Source organism: Delphinapterus leucas, chromosome 13 (genome assembly GCF_059928025.1).
Source record: "Delphinapterus leucas isolate spDelLeu-1000000601 "Yukka" chromosome 13, BTC_Dleu_Yukka2, whole genome shotgun sequence".
In the NCBI taxonomy this organism is placed as follows: Eukaryota; Metazoa; Chordata; class Mammalia; order Artiodactyla; family Monodontidae; genus Delphinapterus; species Delphinapterus leucas.
This window is the reverse complement of record NC_143141.1, coordinates 87294954-87308478: the sequence shown is the minus strand read 5'-3', so window position 1 is coordinate 87308478 and position 13525 is coordinate 87294954. Positions and strand designations below refer to the sequence as shown.

Sequence of the window (13525 nt, the reverse complement as noted above, 5' to 3'; positions counted from 1 at the left end):
CCAACACGCTCGGGGAGTTCCCCGGCCGCAGCTGCGTGGTCCCCGCCGGCCGCGCCGCCGCCACCTTTCCCCTACTTTCCAGGGCCTCAAGCTCCGCCCCCTCGCCGCCACCAAAATACATGCAGCATCCCGCCCTGCCCGATCACGCCGCTGCCAGGCTCTGATCACGCGGCTCCCCGCGGCGCCCATTGGCCGGCGGCGCACGGGCTAGGTGCGCATTGGCTGGCGCCCTCCAGGCCCCGCCCCGTCGGGGCGTGGTGTATTTTGGTTTGCCTCCGCGCTCCGCCCCTGTGGCCGCTCCCTCCCCAGCCGCCCCGCCCCTCCCGCACCGCGAGGGCCGCGCCAGGGCAGAGCCGCGCGGGCGGGCGGAGGCGCACGCCGGCCGCTGGAGCTCCGGGTCGCCGCCGCCCGCCGTGCACGTGCGGCAGCTGCCGTACTGAACTCCCGCCGCGCGGCCGCTTTGTTGCCTCCCGGCCGCCGGCACCATGCACACGCCGGCCTCCGCGGGCTCGGGCGACGCACGCGCGGTGAGTGGCCTCCCATTGGAGCGAGGGGCGAGGCGGGGACGCGCTGCCAGTGCGGGCCCAGGGCGCGGAGGAGGCCAAGGCGCGCGGGGCATAACCGCGCGCGCACCGTTAGGAGCCCGGGCGGCTTCGGGAGTCGAGAGGGGCGGTGGCCGCACGAGGCCGCGCCGGGAGGGGCGGGAAGTGGGCGTGTGCATCGCGCTGCTCTCTGCGCAGCTTTGTCTACCGCTCCCGCAGCGGCCCCGCCCCGCCGGCTTCAGGTGCGGGGCTATTTCCAGCCATGACGTTACCAGGCCCTGAGGAGGTGGCCGTTGGGTGGGGCGCGGCTGGCGGGAACGCGGCACGCGGGCGGCGGGGGCGGGGCGCCGGCGAAGGGGCAAGGACTGTGGGAACGCGGCGCACGGGCGGTGGAAAGGGTGAGGGGGCGGGGCAACGGCTGGCGGGAAGGTGGGGGCGGGGCAAGGGCTGTGGGAACGTGGGGGCGGGGCAAGGGGCGGGGAAAAGGCCGGCGGGAATGCTGCACGGGGCGGGGGGCGGGCCCCGGCGCCTCAACCCTGGCGGGCTCCAGTCGGGGCCTGAGGGCTACGAGGAGTTCGCTGGTTGGACCTGGGACCTAGTCGAGCCGCGCGGACCGCTGAGAGGCCGAGAGAGAGGTGTGGGAGCCCCGCGCCGCCCTTTCCCTGCCCGCCTGTGGGCTAAGCAGGCGGCAGCCCGCACGTCTGTGACTTCGCAGTTCGTTCCGAGGCCCAGGCTGCGGGCAGAAGTGGGGCTAGAGCGGCGTTTGTAAAGGCGGCGGCGTTGCCTGTGTGCTTTGGGGGACACCTGGGCAGGACAGGTTGGATGTTTAGGCAAACTGAGTGGAAGTGTGTATCTTAGTAGATGTAAAATTTCTCTGCGAAGAGATCAGTTAGTTTCAGTCGCTTCCCGCCCCGCTCTTGCTTGACAAGAGACGGTCTGCTGCGCTGGAAAGTCCTCGGGGCCCGGGCTTGTGGCACATCTTACACTTTCTTCCTCTCCCCGCGCTGGCCTTGTGGCGTGAATCGGTGCTCCTGGGTGTGGGGACCGGGGCTGAGCCAGTGCAGGCTCTCCCGCCCAGGGCTCTGCTGAGTGACGGCCTCACTGGTGTGGAGCCTCCTGGGTTGTCGCAGATGCGTCTGTGGGGACGCTCTGGTGGCTTCGCTGACTCAGAAGGGCTGCGCTCTCATCTTACCCAACCTCAGCCATCAGTGTCTTTTTCTCCTCCCCCCGGGGACAGTTTGGTACTAGCCACTGCAGCTCACACCTCTGTAAGTGTTATTAATCATTTCCCGAAGGAGAAGCTAGCTTAATAACGTTTGTTAACAGTCAGGATTTTCCGTGGAAGCCTCTGGCGGACCGAGTCCATTCCTCCTCCTCCCCCCACCGCCCCCCCACCCCCCGCTGCAGAACGCTGGCTCGGAGCGAGTGGTCCTCGGCGCTCGGCAGGCATCCTTCCCTGGAAGCCAGAGCGCGTGCGCGTGCTGCCGGGGGCGGGGCGGGCTTCTGGTGTGCGCGTCCTCGTGCTGTCCCGGTGCCCCCCTCCCTGTGTTTCCAGGGACTCAGCCGCTGTGTTGTGTCGACTTTAGGTTGACATCATGGACATATGCGAGTCAATCCTGGAGAGGAAGCGGCATGACAGCGAGAGGTCTACGTGCAGCATCTTGGAGCAGAACGACATGGAAGCTGTCGAGGCTCTTGTTTGTATGAGCTCCTGGGGTCAGAGATCCCAGAAAGGGGACTTGTTAAAGATAAGACCCCTCACACCTGTCTCTGACTCTGGGGATGTTTCCACCATTGTGTACGTGGACGCAGCCACACCCGAGTTACCAAAGGATTTCCATTCTTTATCAACTCTGGTAAGAGGAGGGGGAGAGGAGCGATTTGTGCAATGGCTGGAGTACTTTCAGTAAACATGCTGAAGAGCTCCTGGGGAGATTCACCCGATGCCGGCAAGCAAGTTCATACCCTCCCCTGTATGGGTCCTAAGGGTGAAAACTTCTTTTATCTCTTGAAAATATGCTTTCCATTGATTGATCATAGCTTGCAGCCACGGGGTGAAAATGTCCATAGGCTGAAACGTACAGATTAATGGGAGAAAGCAAAAGGTACTCATTTCCCTGGGGAACTGAGGGTGGAGGCTTAGGTTCCCCAGATACCCCAGGCCAGGGTCAGGATCCGCTGCCACAGCTGGGGAAAGCCTGTGCTTTGGCACCGGACAGCCTTTGTTAGCTGGGTTGAGACCCTGGCCTCTGCCACCCTGTGGCAGCCAGCTTCTTTCTTGGGTGAGTTGGGTGTAGTCAAGCACTGGTTTTGGTTTTCTTAACTTGCTACAGCTCTGAAGTTACTGGGGAAAACTGCTTTGCAACTTGGAGAAGTCAAGAGCTGTCAGTTGCTAACAAAACTGAAAATTATAATCTAATTGTCCTGGGCTGGAAGCCTGCCCTGGAAGAAGAGTGTGGAAAACCGACTTGGAGAGAGAGGGATGAGAAGGGACTTGGGGGTAGTGGAGGGGATTGTACAGGTAGTGGGCCTGGCTGCCCAGAGCATGTCACAGCGTTGGGATCGTCCACTGAGAGGCTGAAGATAAGTGGGAGTGGTGGGGGAGGTGTTACAGAGGGTCACTGTAGGCAGAACCCCTGGTTAGAGCAGGGCCTTTTATGGATCATTCTGACAGGTTTTACCTCTCATCCAGTAGGCACAGGATACGTGTGTGATTGATTGGATATGTGTGTGTTAAATGATTACCACCGAGATTTTAAAAAAATTTTGAGAATCTAAAATTATTGTGTAAAGCTTTCATCTTGAATATAAGTTTGATTTCTCATTTGCAGCCCTAATATGCAAATTGTTCATTTCAGTAGCTGTGCGAGGCCAGGAATGGCACTGGCGTCCTTATAACCGAGCAGATGGATGGGTTTGAGAGAGGTGGGGAAAGGGGGAGAAAGCTAGAAAGTAAAGTGTCTCGTGCAGCTTTTATATCCACTGGGTGTGATTGTGAGCAGACTTTGACCAGTCTTTTCTAGATACTTCTTTGTAAAGACCTTGGGGACAACATGATCAAAGTAAGTTCCTTAAAATTTAACCAAAACAACCTTTTCACACAGTACTTTTTTCTTTTTTTTTTTTAAAGTGCATGACTCCTCCTCAGAGCCCTGACCTCCTGGAGCCGTCAACAGGGACAGTTGTTCCTTCCCAAGTAACTGATTCCAAAGCACCCGTGGTTGTGGCTTTCCCCCCAGCCTCTACTGGGGCAGCCGGAGTGCTGAGCAGGAGGGCAGAGAGCGCCCTGCCTGGTTTGAAGGCAGAGCTGCTGGAGCCAGCTGTCAGCCCTCACTGCAGGGCCACGGTGACAAGTGTCATTTGCTACACTGGGGGGAGTCCTGCTTCTGCCCACGTTCCTACCACCCAGACTCAAGCACACCAACTTTCGGCCAACGCGGAAGGAGAAGCGCAGTTTTTGGGGCGTGTTGAAGCTGTGCAGGACACACACCTCACAGACAGTGTGCTCAGCGTTAACTCAGCGTCCTGTCAGCCTTGTTTGCACAAGTCCAGTGGCCTGAGCCCCACCAAAGACCAGCAGGCAGGGTGGCCCGTTGCAATTCAGACCTGCTCACCAAAGAATTATGAAAATGACTTGCCAAGGAAAGCCACCCCTCTGATTTCTGTCCCCATTCCTAGTCCCCCTGTCCTTTGCCAAATGATCCCTGTGACTGGACAAAGTGGCATGTTATCAGCTTTTTTGAAGCCACCTCCCCAAGTGTCTGCAGGGACTGTCAAACCCATCTTACCCCATGCTGCTCCAGTGCCCCAGCCTGTGTTCGTGGGACCTTCTGTGCCTCAGGGAACTGTGATGTTGGTTCTGCCCCAGGGGGCCCTCCCGCAGCCTGCCACGTGTTCGTCGAGTGGAATGGCTGTTGGGAATACCAAGTTACTGCCCCTTGCCCCTGCTCCAGTGTTCATTGCATCCAGTCAGAACTGCGCCCCTCAGGTAGACTTTTCCCGAAGGAGGAACTATGTTTGCAACTTCCCAGGCTGCCAGAAAACCTACTTCAAAAGTTCCCACCTCAAGGCTCATCTTCGCACTCACACAGGTGAGAACTGAAGCAGGTAGGGCATAGGGAACGTCGGATCCCGTGATCGGGAAACACACGTCCAGCCGCCTTTGAGTGGGAGCTAAGCTGAGAACCGCTGGAGAAGGTGGCCATCTTTCTTTGGTTCTGAAAAGCCTTCATAGTCTTGGGGTGAACGTTAGTACAGCTGTCAGTGGTTTTCCTGGAACATGGTATCTGGTCACCCCAGTAGCTAAAATGTAATATAGTTCTGTGATTGTGAACCTGTGATTGAGAGAGGCTTTTAGGGTGAGGCTCACATTCCCCCTTTCTCTTCACATTGCAGTAGACGTTCCTTCTTTGCATTTTAGAAAGTGTCCATTCACGTTCAATAAACATCAGTATGACTTACTTAGGCTTACTATGGGGAAAGAGTTCTCCAAAGTATGGAAAAGTTTGAATTCTAGAATATTTGAACTTTAAAGGAATATTGTTTTTTTATTTTTGGAAATATGTGGTTTTAATTCAGAAGGACTCACAAAAGAAACTAACTAAAATGACTTAATGATTTCTCCATTGTCCCGTCAGATCCAGTAGAGTTTTCGGCAGTGATGGAAATGTTCTCTGTCCATTAGGAGGGTAGCCACTAGCCACACACACTTGAAATGTGAACAGTGTGTCTGAGGAACCGAAGTTTACGTTTTCATTAAGATTGCACTTATATAGCTACATGGGGCTGGTGGCTACCATGTTTAGCGGAGGTGTGAGGTTGCCTGGTAGGTAGAACTTCTGCTGTAGTTGATCAGGGCAGAACGTCTCAGGTGTCCTGTGACACTCTTGTTCTTTGAGTTAGTGTCACTTGTTTTGTTTTCAAGGGTCCTGTGGTTAAATAGTCTGCTTGTTAAACTCACCTTTCAAAGGTTCACGCACATATGTACATATAATAAGCCCAGTTAACAGGTCGCAGGTTCTGCAGTAAAGATGTGCTTCGTAAGCTGTCTTGATCGTGGAACCCCAGATGTCGGCTAGTGGCCTGAGGGACAGCAGTGAATTGTGAAATACAGTTTAGGAAAGGCTGAATTGGAGGGAGTTGTCATAGTACTTTACTTTGAAATGCTTTCCTGGTAGAGTCGTTTCTAATTAACACATTAGAACTCCAATCGTGGCAGCTCCCGCTTGCAGAATGAAGCCGCATCTGGAAGGCGGGCCTTACGGAAGGAGCCCTGCTGTCCTCCACACTGCGGAAGGGGCTGTGTGCTTCCGGGCTAAGGCCCCAAACCTGGCCTGTGAAGAACTTGCCTCTCTGCCTTTACCATCTCTCTCCAGTTCCACATTTCTGCCCTTCACCCTCTGCCCTCTGCCTGTCTCTACTTACTGAAAACCCTTTAAGGGCTGTCCCAAAGTTAGTTCTTAGAACTCTCCTGATCTCTCCTTCTTTATTTGACCCTGGTGGTTTGTTGTGTATTTCACCTTTTTCTCCCTTTGTATTTTTAGTTACTTACATAGGTGTCTGATCTCACTGGATATAGACTCTTGGTGTCTGTCCCAAGAGCCTGACGCTAGTCATTGGTGATGCAGGGTCGCTGTCATGGCTGTATCGGTGTGAACGGGCACCCCTAAGGGGCTCATTGACTTGGCAAGCCCTGCTTTTCACTGAGACTGCTGAGGTGAACTTCAGATCACATCCAAACACAGATTCCACATGTGGGGGAGCGCAGTGGAATGAGGTTTTACTGTTTATTCAGTCAGCTTCCCTTGGTAGGAAGATAAGGTGATCATACAAGCTCTTTTCAGGTTTCCCAAAGTACTTACATTTAAGTAACCATAAAGGTTCTGAAGAATCAAATTCTTATGTTATTTCACAAACACTAAATTGGAGTTTTTATAAGAAATAGAAATCTTGCATAAGTTTACCTTAGATAAGATAGTTTTTCACTGTACCAACATGAAAATTTGTTTAATTAGGATACGGTCGAGTGAGCAAAGGCTACATTTTTGACATGCTGAAAACATAGGGCACTTTGTAAATCCCATGCCAAAGGGTGGTGGTTCTCTGTCCAACATCTGGCCATCTGGTATGCTGCCAGCACTGGTGGTAGTTTCCTGGGAACAGGTAACCTTATGCTTTCAACATGGGGTCTTTGAAATCCATCACAGCATCACTGTGATAATGAATTTTCCTTTTAAATCAGCTTTGAAAAACATCAGATATTTAGTTGATCTCTCTCCAACACTCATTCATTCAAAACCATTTATTCACCACCTGTCATACAAAGTGCTGTGCTGGGGGTTAAACTGTACATAGATGGATGAACTAGACAAGTCGTAAACCTTCGGGAAGGTAGGTCACATGACAGCACGCAACAGCATTTATCAAATCCCTTCACAAGGTTGCACAAGTGGTCTGTGGTGGTCACAACCTGGTCAAGATCAGGGCTTCAGGATGCAGGAGACAGAGCATTCCTGCTGGCTGGAAAGGCCCAGGATTCTGCGGACAAGGGCTTCCCACTCACCCCTGTACCTCCAGGAAGACACAGTACGGGCAGGACACCTGCCGGGTGCTCTGAAACTTTGAGTGAATGACAGATGCTTGAAGCTTGTAACAACAAGAAGGTAGCTGTTAGAATTCTAACCTGTTTTGCAATTAACCTCTTTGTCAGTGTAATAACAGATATGAAGATGGAATTAATGATTCTGAGAAGTCTTGCAGGTGCTAGGAGGGATTTTTTTTATATGTGCAGCTTCCAGAGAGGGAAGGAGTCATTCCTTTCAAGAATTTACCTCCTACCCCAAGTTCACAGTCAAAGATTTATTTAAAAATATCTTTAGAAGGATTAGATTAGTTTGATGTCTTTGGGCCCTGACATATTACATCTTAGGTGTGGCAGGAAGAAATGCATCTTGGACGATTTCTTGACTTCCAAACAACCTGATACCAGAATAATAGGATATTACTTGCTGCTTAGGTTTTGATGAATACAGTTTTAAAACGACATGAATTAACCTGTCCAATAAGGTGCTGAGCATTTATGTTTTCTTTACTTTGTGTTTTCTTATCTCTCAGGAGAGAAACCTTTCACCTGTAGCTGGGATGGCTGTGATAAAAAATTTGCTCGTTCAGATGAACTCTCACGCCACCGCAGAACTCACACTGGGGAGAAGAAGTTTGTATGCCCAGTGTGTGATCGGCGTTTCATGCGCAGCGACCACTTGACAAAGCATGCCCGGCGCCATATGACCACCAAGAAGATCCCTGGCTGGCAGGCGGAGGTTGGCAAACTGAACAGAATTGCCTCAGCAGAGAATCCTGGGAGCCCGCTGGTGCACCTGCCGGCCTCTGCATGAAAGGTCCTCCAGGGAGTTGTGGATGGGAATTTTTCAAAGCCTTTTTTCAGGAATGGAAGTGATGGTTTTCTCTCCAAAAGAAATTGTCTTGAGGGCTAGGGGAGCTGGTTCTGATGAAAGTATGTTAACTTGTCTTTTTTGGTGGGGAACCCTGTTCAATATCTTTTGTAGTTTCAGAAGTTGTTTTAAGGAAAATGGAAGAAAATTTGATAATCTAAATCACCAGCATTCAAACAAACGTTTTGGCAATAAATTTTACAAAATCTGGATTTTTTTACAACCTTCCTACTCCTGTTTTGTAGAAATGAGACACGTTACTAATTTTTATACTGTTTTTTATTAAAAAAAATTTATATTGTTGGTTCTCAAATTACCAATTTCTATATAGATGATTTTACAATCTTCTTTTCAATGTTTAACAATGTTTTTATAATAACCCTACTTTTAGTAAAGTTGGCACATTATTCAGACAAAAAAACTTTACAACTTTGTAATCAGGCCTTTTAGATCTAAGAATTTTTTAGAATCAGAACTGGTTGAATAGGGGCCTCTTAAAGAAATGGGGGGAAAAAACTTTGCAGTCAGCTTCTTCATAACATTTTCAAGGGAAATTCCAGACAACTATTTCTTTAAGGCTGTAGCCCAAGGAATTAAAATTTTCATTAAGTAGACCTTAGTCACCTGTGTCCATGGTGTGACTTGTGAAGAATGTACCCCAGAGATTAACTTAAAATACTCGGTAGATACCTGGTGAGCAGAGAGCTGATGTAGGGTCTGAGTGTCTGTACTCTGCTGAGAGCAGACCGTTCAGAGTCTCCTGTTTGTACCTCAAACCCCCAAAAAAGAAAATGTAAGCACTTAAACCCAGCTGCTTTGTCAGTTGTCAGTTTTGACTTCTTTTGCTGTGGCCTTATCCAAGTGTTTTGTGGGTAGAGTAACTTCTTAGAGAAAAAGATGGCCTTAGTAGTTGGAGGAACTTTCCACCAAAGTAAAGCTTATGTAAGGTGAAGCGGACATGCGTATGGTCCAGCTCCAGTGTTCTGATTCCTTTATTTATTAAGTATTAAGAACGACGGGAAATGCAAGTTACACTAAGCGGCAGTAATACTACCAAGCTGTCCTTTCATTCATTTTGTTTGAAGGAAATTGTTTTGATCAAACAGAAAATTACTTGGAATGGGGTATTTTGCAGTCTGGCTAGAGAATAGACCATGGGCATCACTTTGAAGCTGTGAGCACAGGTCCTAGCATTACAGAGACTGCGCCCCAGTGTCCAGGTGTCCAGGAAGCTGCTGAGACTGCTTTGGTTGGGCAGCGTTGGGAATCCAGGCAAGAGAGTGCATGTAAGGAACACGGTGATATTGCTCTGCCCTTCGAGCCTGGGAATGGTTTTTATTGTGCCGTATGTATTTAGATTTTTGTCTTTGCCTCTTATTTATTTGCATTTACCTTTATTAAAATGACGGTAAGGTGAAATATTGAATAAATATCAGGTTTTGTGTTCAGGTCTTTTTAGTCTAATAACCCTTGCCTGGTCATTCATTGTATGTTACTTGATACCCATGAAGTACCAACCGCTAATTGACATACAGGTCTGTAAGCGCCGGCTGTGTGTTTAGTAGGCTTCCGTGTCTTTGGAGACTTCTGTAATTGAGTATTCCTACTGGTCATGAGACATGCTACAGTTGGAAGAGAACCAGAATTAAATGTCTATAGTTCGTGATTCCCCACCACCCAGTTCTTTCTTGCACTTATATCTTAAATCAGCATAAACATTTCTTTGTGTATGCTGTAAGTGGCATTAAATCTGGATGTCTTTAATTATACAAAGTAATGTTAGTCCTGCTAAAGTTCTGGTAGATAGTACAACGTCTTTGAGTATTTGGTTGCTTGTCACCTAGAACTTCATTCTCTGAGCAGTGTTGTTGCTAAAGGATAGATGTGTTAAAAAAAAAAAGTTTTGATTTACACTTCCATTTCCTGATTAGACTTTGAAATACCTTCTGTAAACAACATTTTTGGCCCTCTGTTGATTGAAAGATTGTAAATTGGGAAACAGCTTCATCTGAAAAATGCAACGTGAGAACCAGAACCCCACGGTGCGTGTTCAGCGTGGAGTCCCTCCGCTGCGGCCCGGGCATCGGAGGAGGGCGCGGGCGGCACGTCCCCCAGTGCACTTTACTGCCTGAGCAGTTTTGCTTGATCTTTTTTGACTTTGAGCCTTTCAAGTAGTTAATAAAATGTTAAATGTTTCAGAATTATGTTTTATGTAACAGACTTTGACTTATTATTTAAATGAGTATGTGTGATGTAACTTTTTTCTTTGCATCATATAAAACTTTTTTGATTTGCAAACTGGACTTGTGTCCTGTGTCATTTAACTGCACTCCGGTGTACCCAGTGCCTGACCCTCCTCTTTGTTTTCTTGGGTTCTGTTCTGCTTTCAGGGCACCCTTTGGCTTCTTTGGAGGGTCCTTTGTGAAAGAAATGTGTGAAGGAGCAGCTTCTGTGTTGGCCAATTTGATGTCAGGACCGGTCTTGGCAGTAGAGGACTGTGGCTGCTGGGTAACCCGTGACCCTCATCCTCATGCCCTCCGTGTGTCAAGAGGGGAGTATGGGAGGCAGCCTCTTCCCTCCCTTCCCCCACCCCCAGCCCAGGCTTTAAAGGTACGTCAGGGAGCCACAGTCTCCGCTCCTGCCCCTGGAGTACGTTCTCTCTTGAGCCCGCTCTGCTGGGGCTGTGCATCCACGTCCCTCGAGGGGAGGCCCCGTGGGTGTGGCCAGGCACTCGCGTGGGCTCAGCTCCTGGTGCCCATCGTGCTTGTCTATGAACGGCACTGGACAGGGTTGGTGGGTTCCCCTGCAGGCCGCACCGTGCTGCTCTCCTCTTACCTCGCTGCTCCTTCGCCAGTCCCCCTCCTCTCCCTGACCCCTCTTCTATTCCCCTCACAACCTTGGTGATCTTTTCCAGCCTTGGGACTTAGATAAAAATAACTTCTCTACCATGAAGAGCCCTGCATGTATGTCTCTCCTTTACACTCCACACCTGGCTTCAAATTCCTGTGTCCAGCTCTCTGCTTGACACCTGTCTAACCAGAATCCCAAACTTGAGACGACTGAACTCCCCTTCTCCTCCACACTTGCTTTTCTCACAGTGACCCCGCTGCCTTTAAAAAGGACAAGGAGTCCATCCTTTTAGCTGTTCAGGTGCAAAACCTTGGAGGCGCCCTGGGCTCCTTTCCCGCTCCACAGCCAGTCTGTCACTACCCTGTTGACTGACTGCCTTCCCAAGCCAACCATTCTGGAATGTGATTCCATAAGCCACGCTAGTCCTGGTTATGCGTGTGTGCGTGTGTGTGTGCAGGTGTGTGGGGAGGCGGTAAAGGATCACAATGCGCTTTGCATTTAGCAATCCACTTAGAAAAGTCTCTCCAACTCCAAGCCCCTTTGTGCCTAGGTGCCGGCCACACACCTGTTAGCCTCAACTTTGTGACTCTGTACCTGCTCTCCTCCCTCTGTGCCACCAAGATTTTACTTTCTGGCTGTAACATCCACTGTTCCTTTGCTTTCAACCTGCCTCTTTGTTTAGGGACTTTTTAAATTAAGGACTTCAGACATGTTGCTAACACCCAGGCCCCATCCTGGGAGGAAGTCCGGGCACCAAGGACACCACACCCCAGGGGGGTGAGACACACTCAGTCCCTGCTAAGTTAGGGAGGCTCGTTCTCAAAAGCCTCTCACCACTCTGTAGGAAGCCTAGCTGTCCCAGAATTGCCCAGAGCTGGCTCTGCAAACAGGTTTCCTCTCCCCAGCGTGTTCTCATCTCAGCAGACAAACTGGTCAACAAGCAAAGATGATAAGGAAGAAACAAGTTATAAAATAAACGTCACAGGGATGTAAGGTACAGCATAAGGAATATAGTCAATAATACCGTAATAACTTTCTATGGTGACAGACGGTAATTAGACTTACTGGGGTCAGCATTACGCAATGTAGAAAAATATCAAATCACTATGTTGTACACCTGAAACTAATATTGTAGACTATAATTTAATTTAAAAAAAGAAGACTGTGTTTTTAAAAAAAAAGAAACAGGTTGCTACAAGTCCAGTGGTGCTGGGGGAGCAGACGCACAGGCAGAGTGAGATGACGACAAGGTGGGGCAGTGGCAGCTAAGCTCTCACCGCCCAGCTCTGGTGGTAGCCTCTGGGAGCCTTCCCAGGGCTCCCCTTCTCTGGACTCCTTCAAGACTAGAGGTTCTAACCACTCGGAAGAACTTGCCAGTTTTATTGAATTTGATTGTAAGTCTTGTGGGTCCCACAAGACTTGTGGATGGGTGGGTAGGGGTATAGATGGGTGGATGGATGGATGGATGGATGGATGTGATATGATTTCTATCACGGGGCAGCTTACATTTTAGCAGGTAGATTAGATTTGCAATGTTCAGTAAAATATGGCAAGTTCCTACTGGAGTGGTCAGAACCCCTAGTCTTGAAGGAGTCCAGGGAAGAGGGGCCCTGGGAAGGTCTACCAGACTCCTGGCAGGCTCCTTTGGTAGGTAGTGTTGATTTGGCCTGAGGCAGGCCTGGGTGCAGGTCTGACTCCATCTAGCTATGTGTTGCTGAGAAAGGTACTCTACCTTTAGGCTCCTTATTTATAGTGAAGACTAGGTAGAGACAGCAGGTAGTGTGCCTGTCTCAGGGTCTGGCACTTTTACTTTGTACGTGGAAGAAAACCTTAGTTTTCTATCAAAGGGAGCTAGGGCCCAGAAATAACAGAATGGGCTTAGAGTATTCTTGTATTGCCGGCTGCCATCAAGAGTGTCAGGGACTGTGCTAAACGGCACAGGGGCTCCCACTGGCCAAGTTGTGACAGTTTAAACATTAAAGTGATAGTAATATGAATTCCACTTCTGCCCATGATGGAGTAACAGGAAACAAATATACTCTCACACCCAAAAAGACTAGACAAAAGGTATCAAATGAGAGTTTTCCAGGAGCTGGACCTTAGGTCATGAAAGACAGTGACCCTGAGAGACAGGAAATAAGTGAATCTTGTGACTGCCCAGATTTGCTGCCTTGAGGAGGTTTCCAGATTGTGGTGCAGGGACAGGAACTCAGCAGGGACCCAGAGGAGTCCCTGAGTCGAGGAGATGGAGCTGAGGGTCCAGGGATGCCAAGGCATTGGGGGTGAGGGGCAGACTGCCAAGAAAGAGAGGACGGCCCAGAAAACCCTGGAGATCTCCAGACGGGGCGCCTGGGGGGAGGGGAACAGCATGAAACCGAGGCGAGTCCTGTGCGCGGGGGCGTGTGTCCATCTCTGGGCTGAGGAGCCCTCTCTTGTATCACTTCTCAGAGGGCCACCCGACGTGGTTAGAGGGCCGCCCTAGCGGATAAGGCGCTCGGAGAGAGCATAGAAGGCGCACGCGGTGGGTCAGGACGTTGGCGGGGCCTCGGGCTCAGTGTGCGCGCTCCCCGACCCCATGCCCACCTGGCTGGATGTTGGAACCCAGGGAGATGACTCTGTGTGTGGGAATTACGCGACCTGTGACAGGTGGTGCCCAGGCGGTTCTTCTGAGAGACACCCCTA

The 13525-nt window shown here is 50.3% G+C and overlaps 1 protein-coding gene across 2 annotated transcripts; it reads left to right on the top strand.

Annotated features, from left to right (window-relative positions):
• The first annotated feature begins 301 nt into the window (after positions 1 to 301).
• KLF11 (KLF transcription factor 11) lies at positions 302 to 9445 on the top strand. Of its 2 annotated transcripts, none has more exons than XM_022554137.2 (4): positions 302 to 527; positions 2129 to 2398; positions 3673 to 4633; positions 7656 to 9445. In XM_022554137.2, exons 1-4 carry the CDS (start codon positions 486 to 488, stop codon positions 7934 to 7936), a joined length of 1554 nt encoding a protein of 517 aa, XP_022409845.2. In that variant the 5' UTR covers positions 302 to 485; the 3' UTR covers positions 7937 to 9445. The 2 variants fall into 2 exon arrangements, with proteins under 2 accessions (XP_022409845.2, XP_089779574.1); XM_089923448.1 differs by lacking the exon at positions 302 to 527 and adding an exon at positions 1042 to 1177.
• The last annotated feature ends 4080 nt before the right edge of the window (positions 9446 to 13525 follow it).

Bases quoted from the DNA above. Each gene is read 5' to 3' on its own strand.
- KLF11 (XM_022554137.2), top strand. From the start codon at position 486: ATGCACACGCCGGCCTCCGCGGGCTCGGGCGACGCACGCGCG. The intron at 528-2,128 runs GTGAGTGGCCTC...TGTCGACTTTAG, and splicing joins GCTCGGGCGACGCACGCGCG to GTTGACATCATGGACATATG. The intron at 2,399-3,672 runs GTAAGAGGAGGG...TTTTTTTTAAAG, and splicing joins TCCATTCTTTATCAACTCTG to TGCATGACTCCTCCTCAGAG.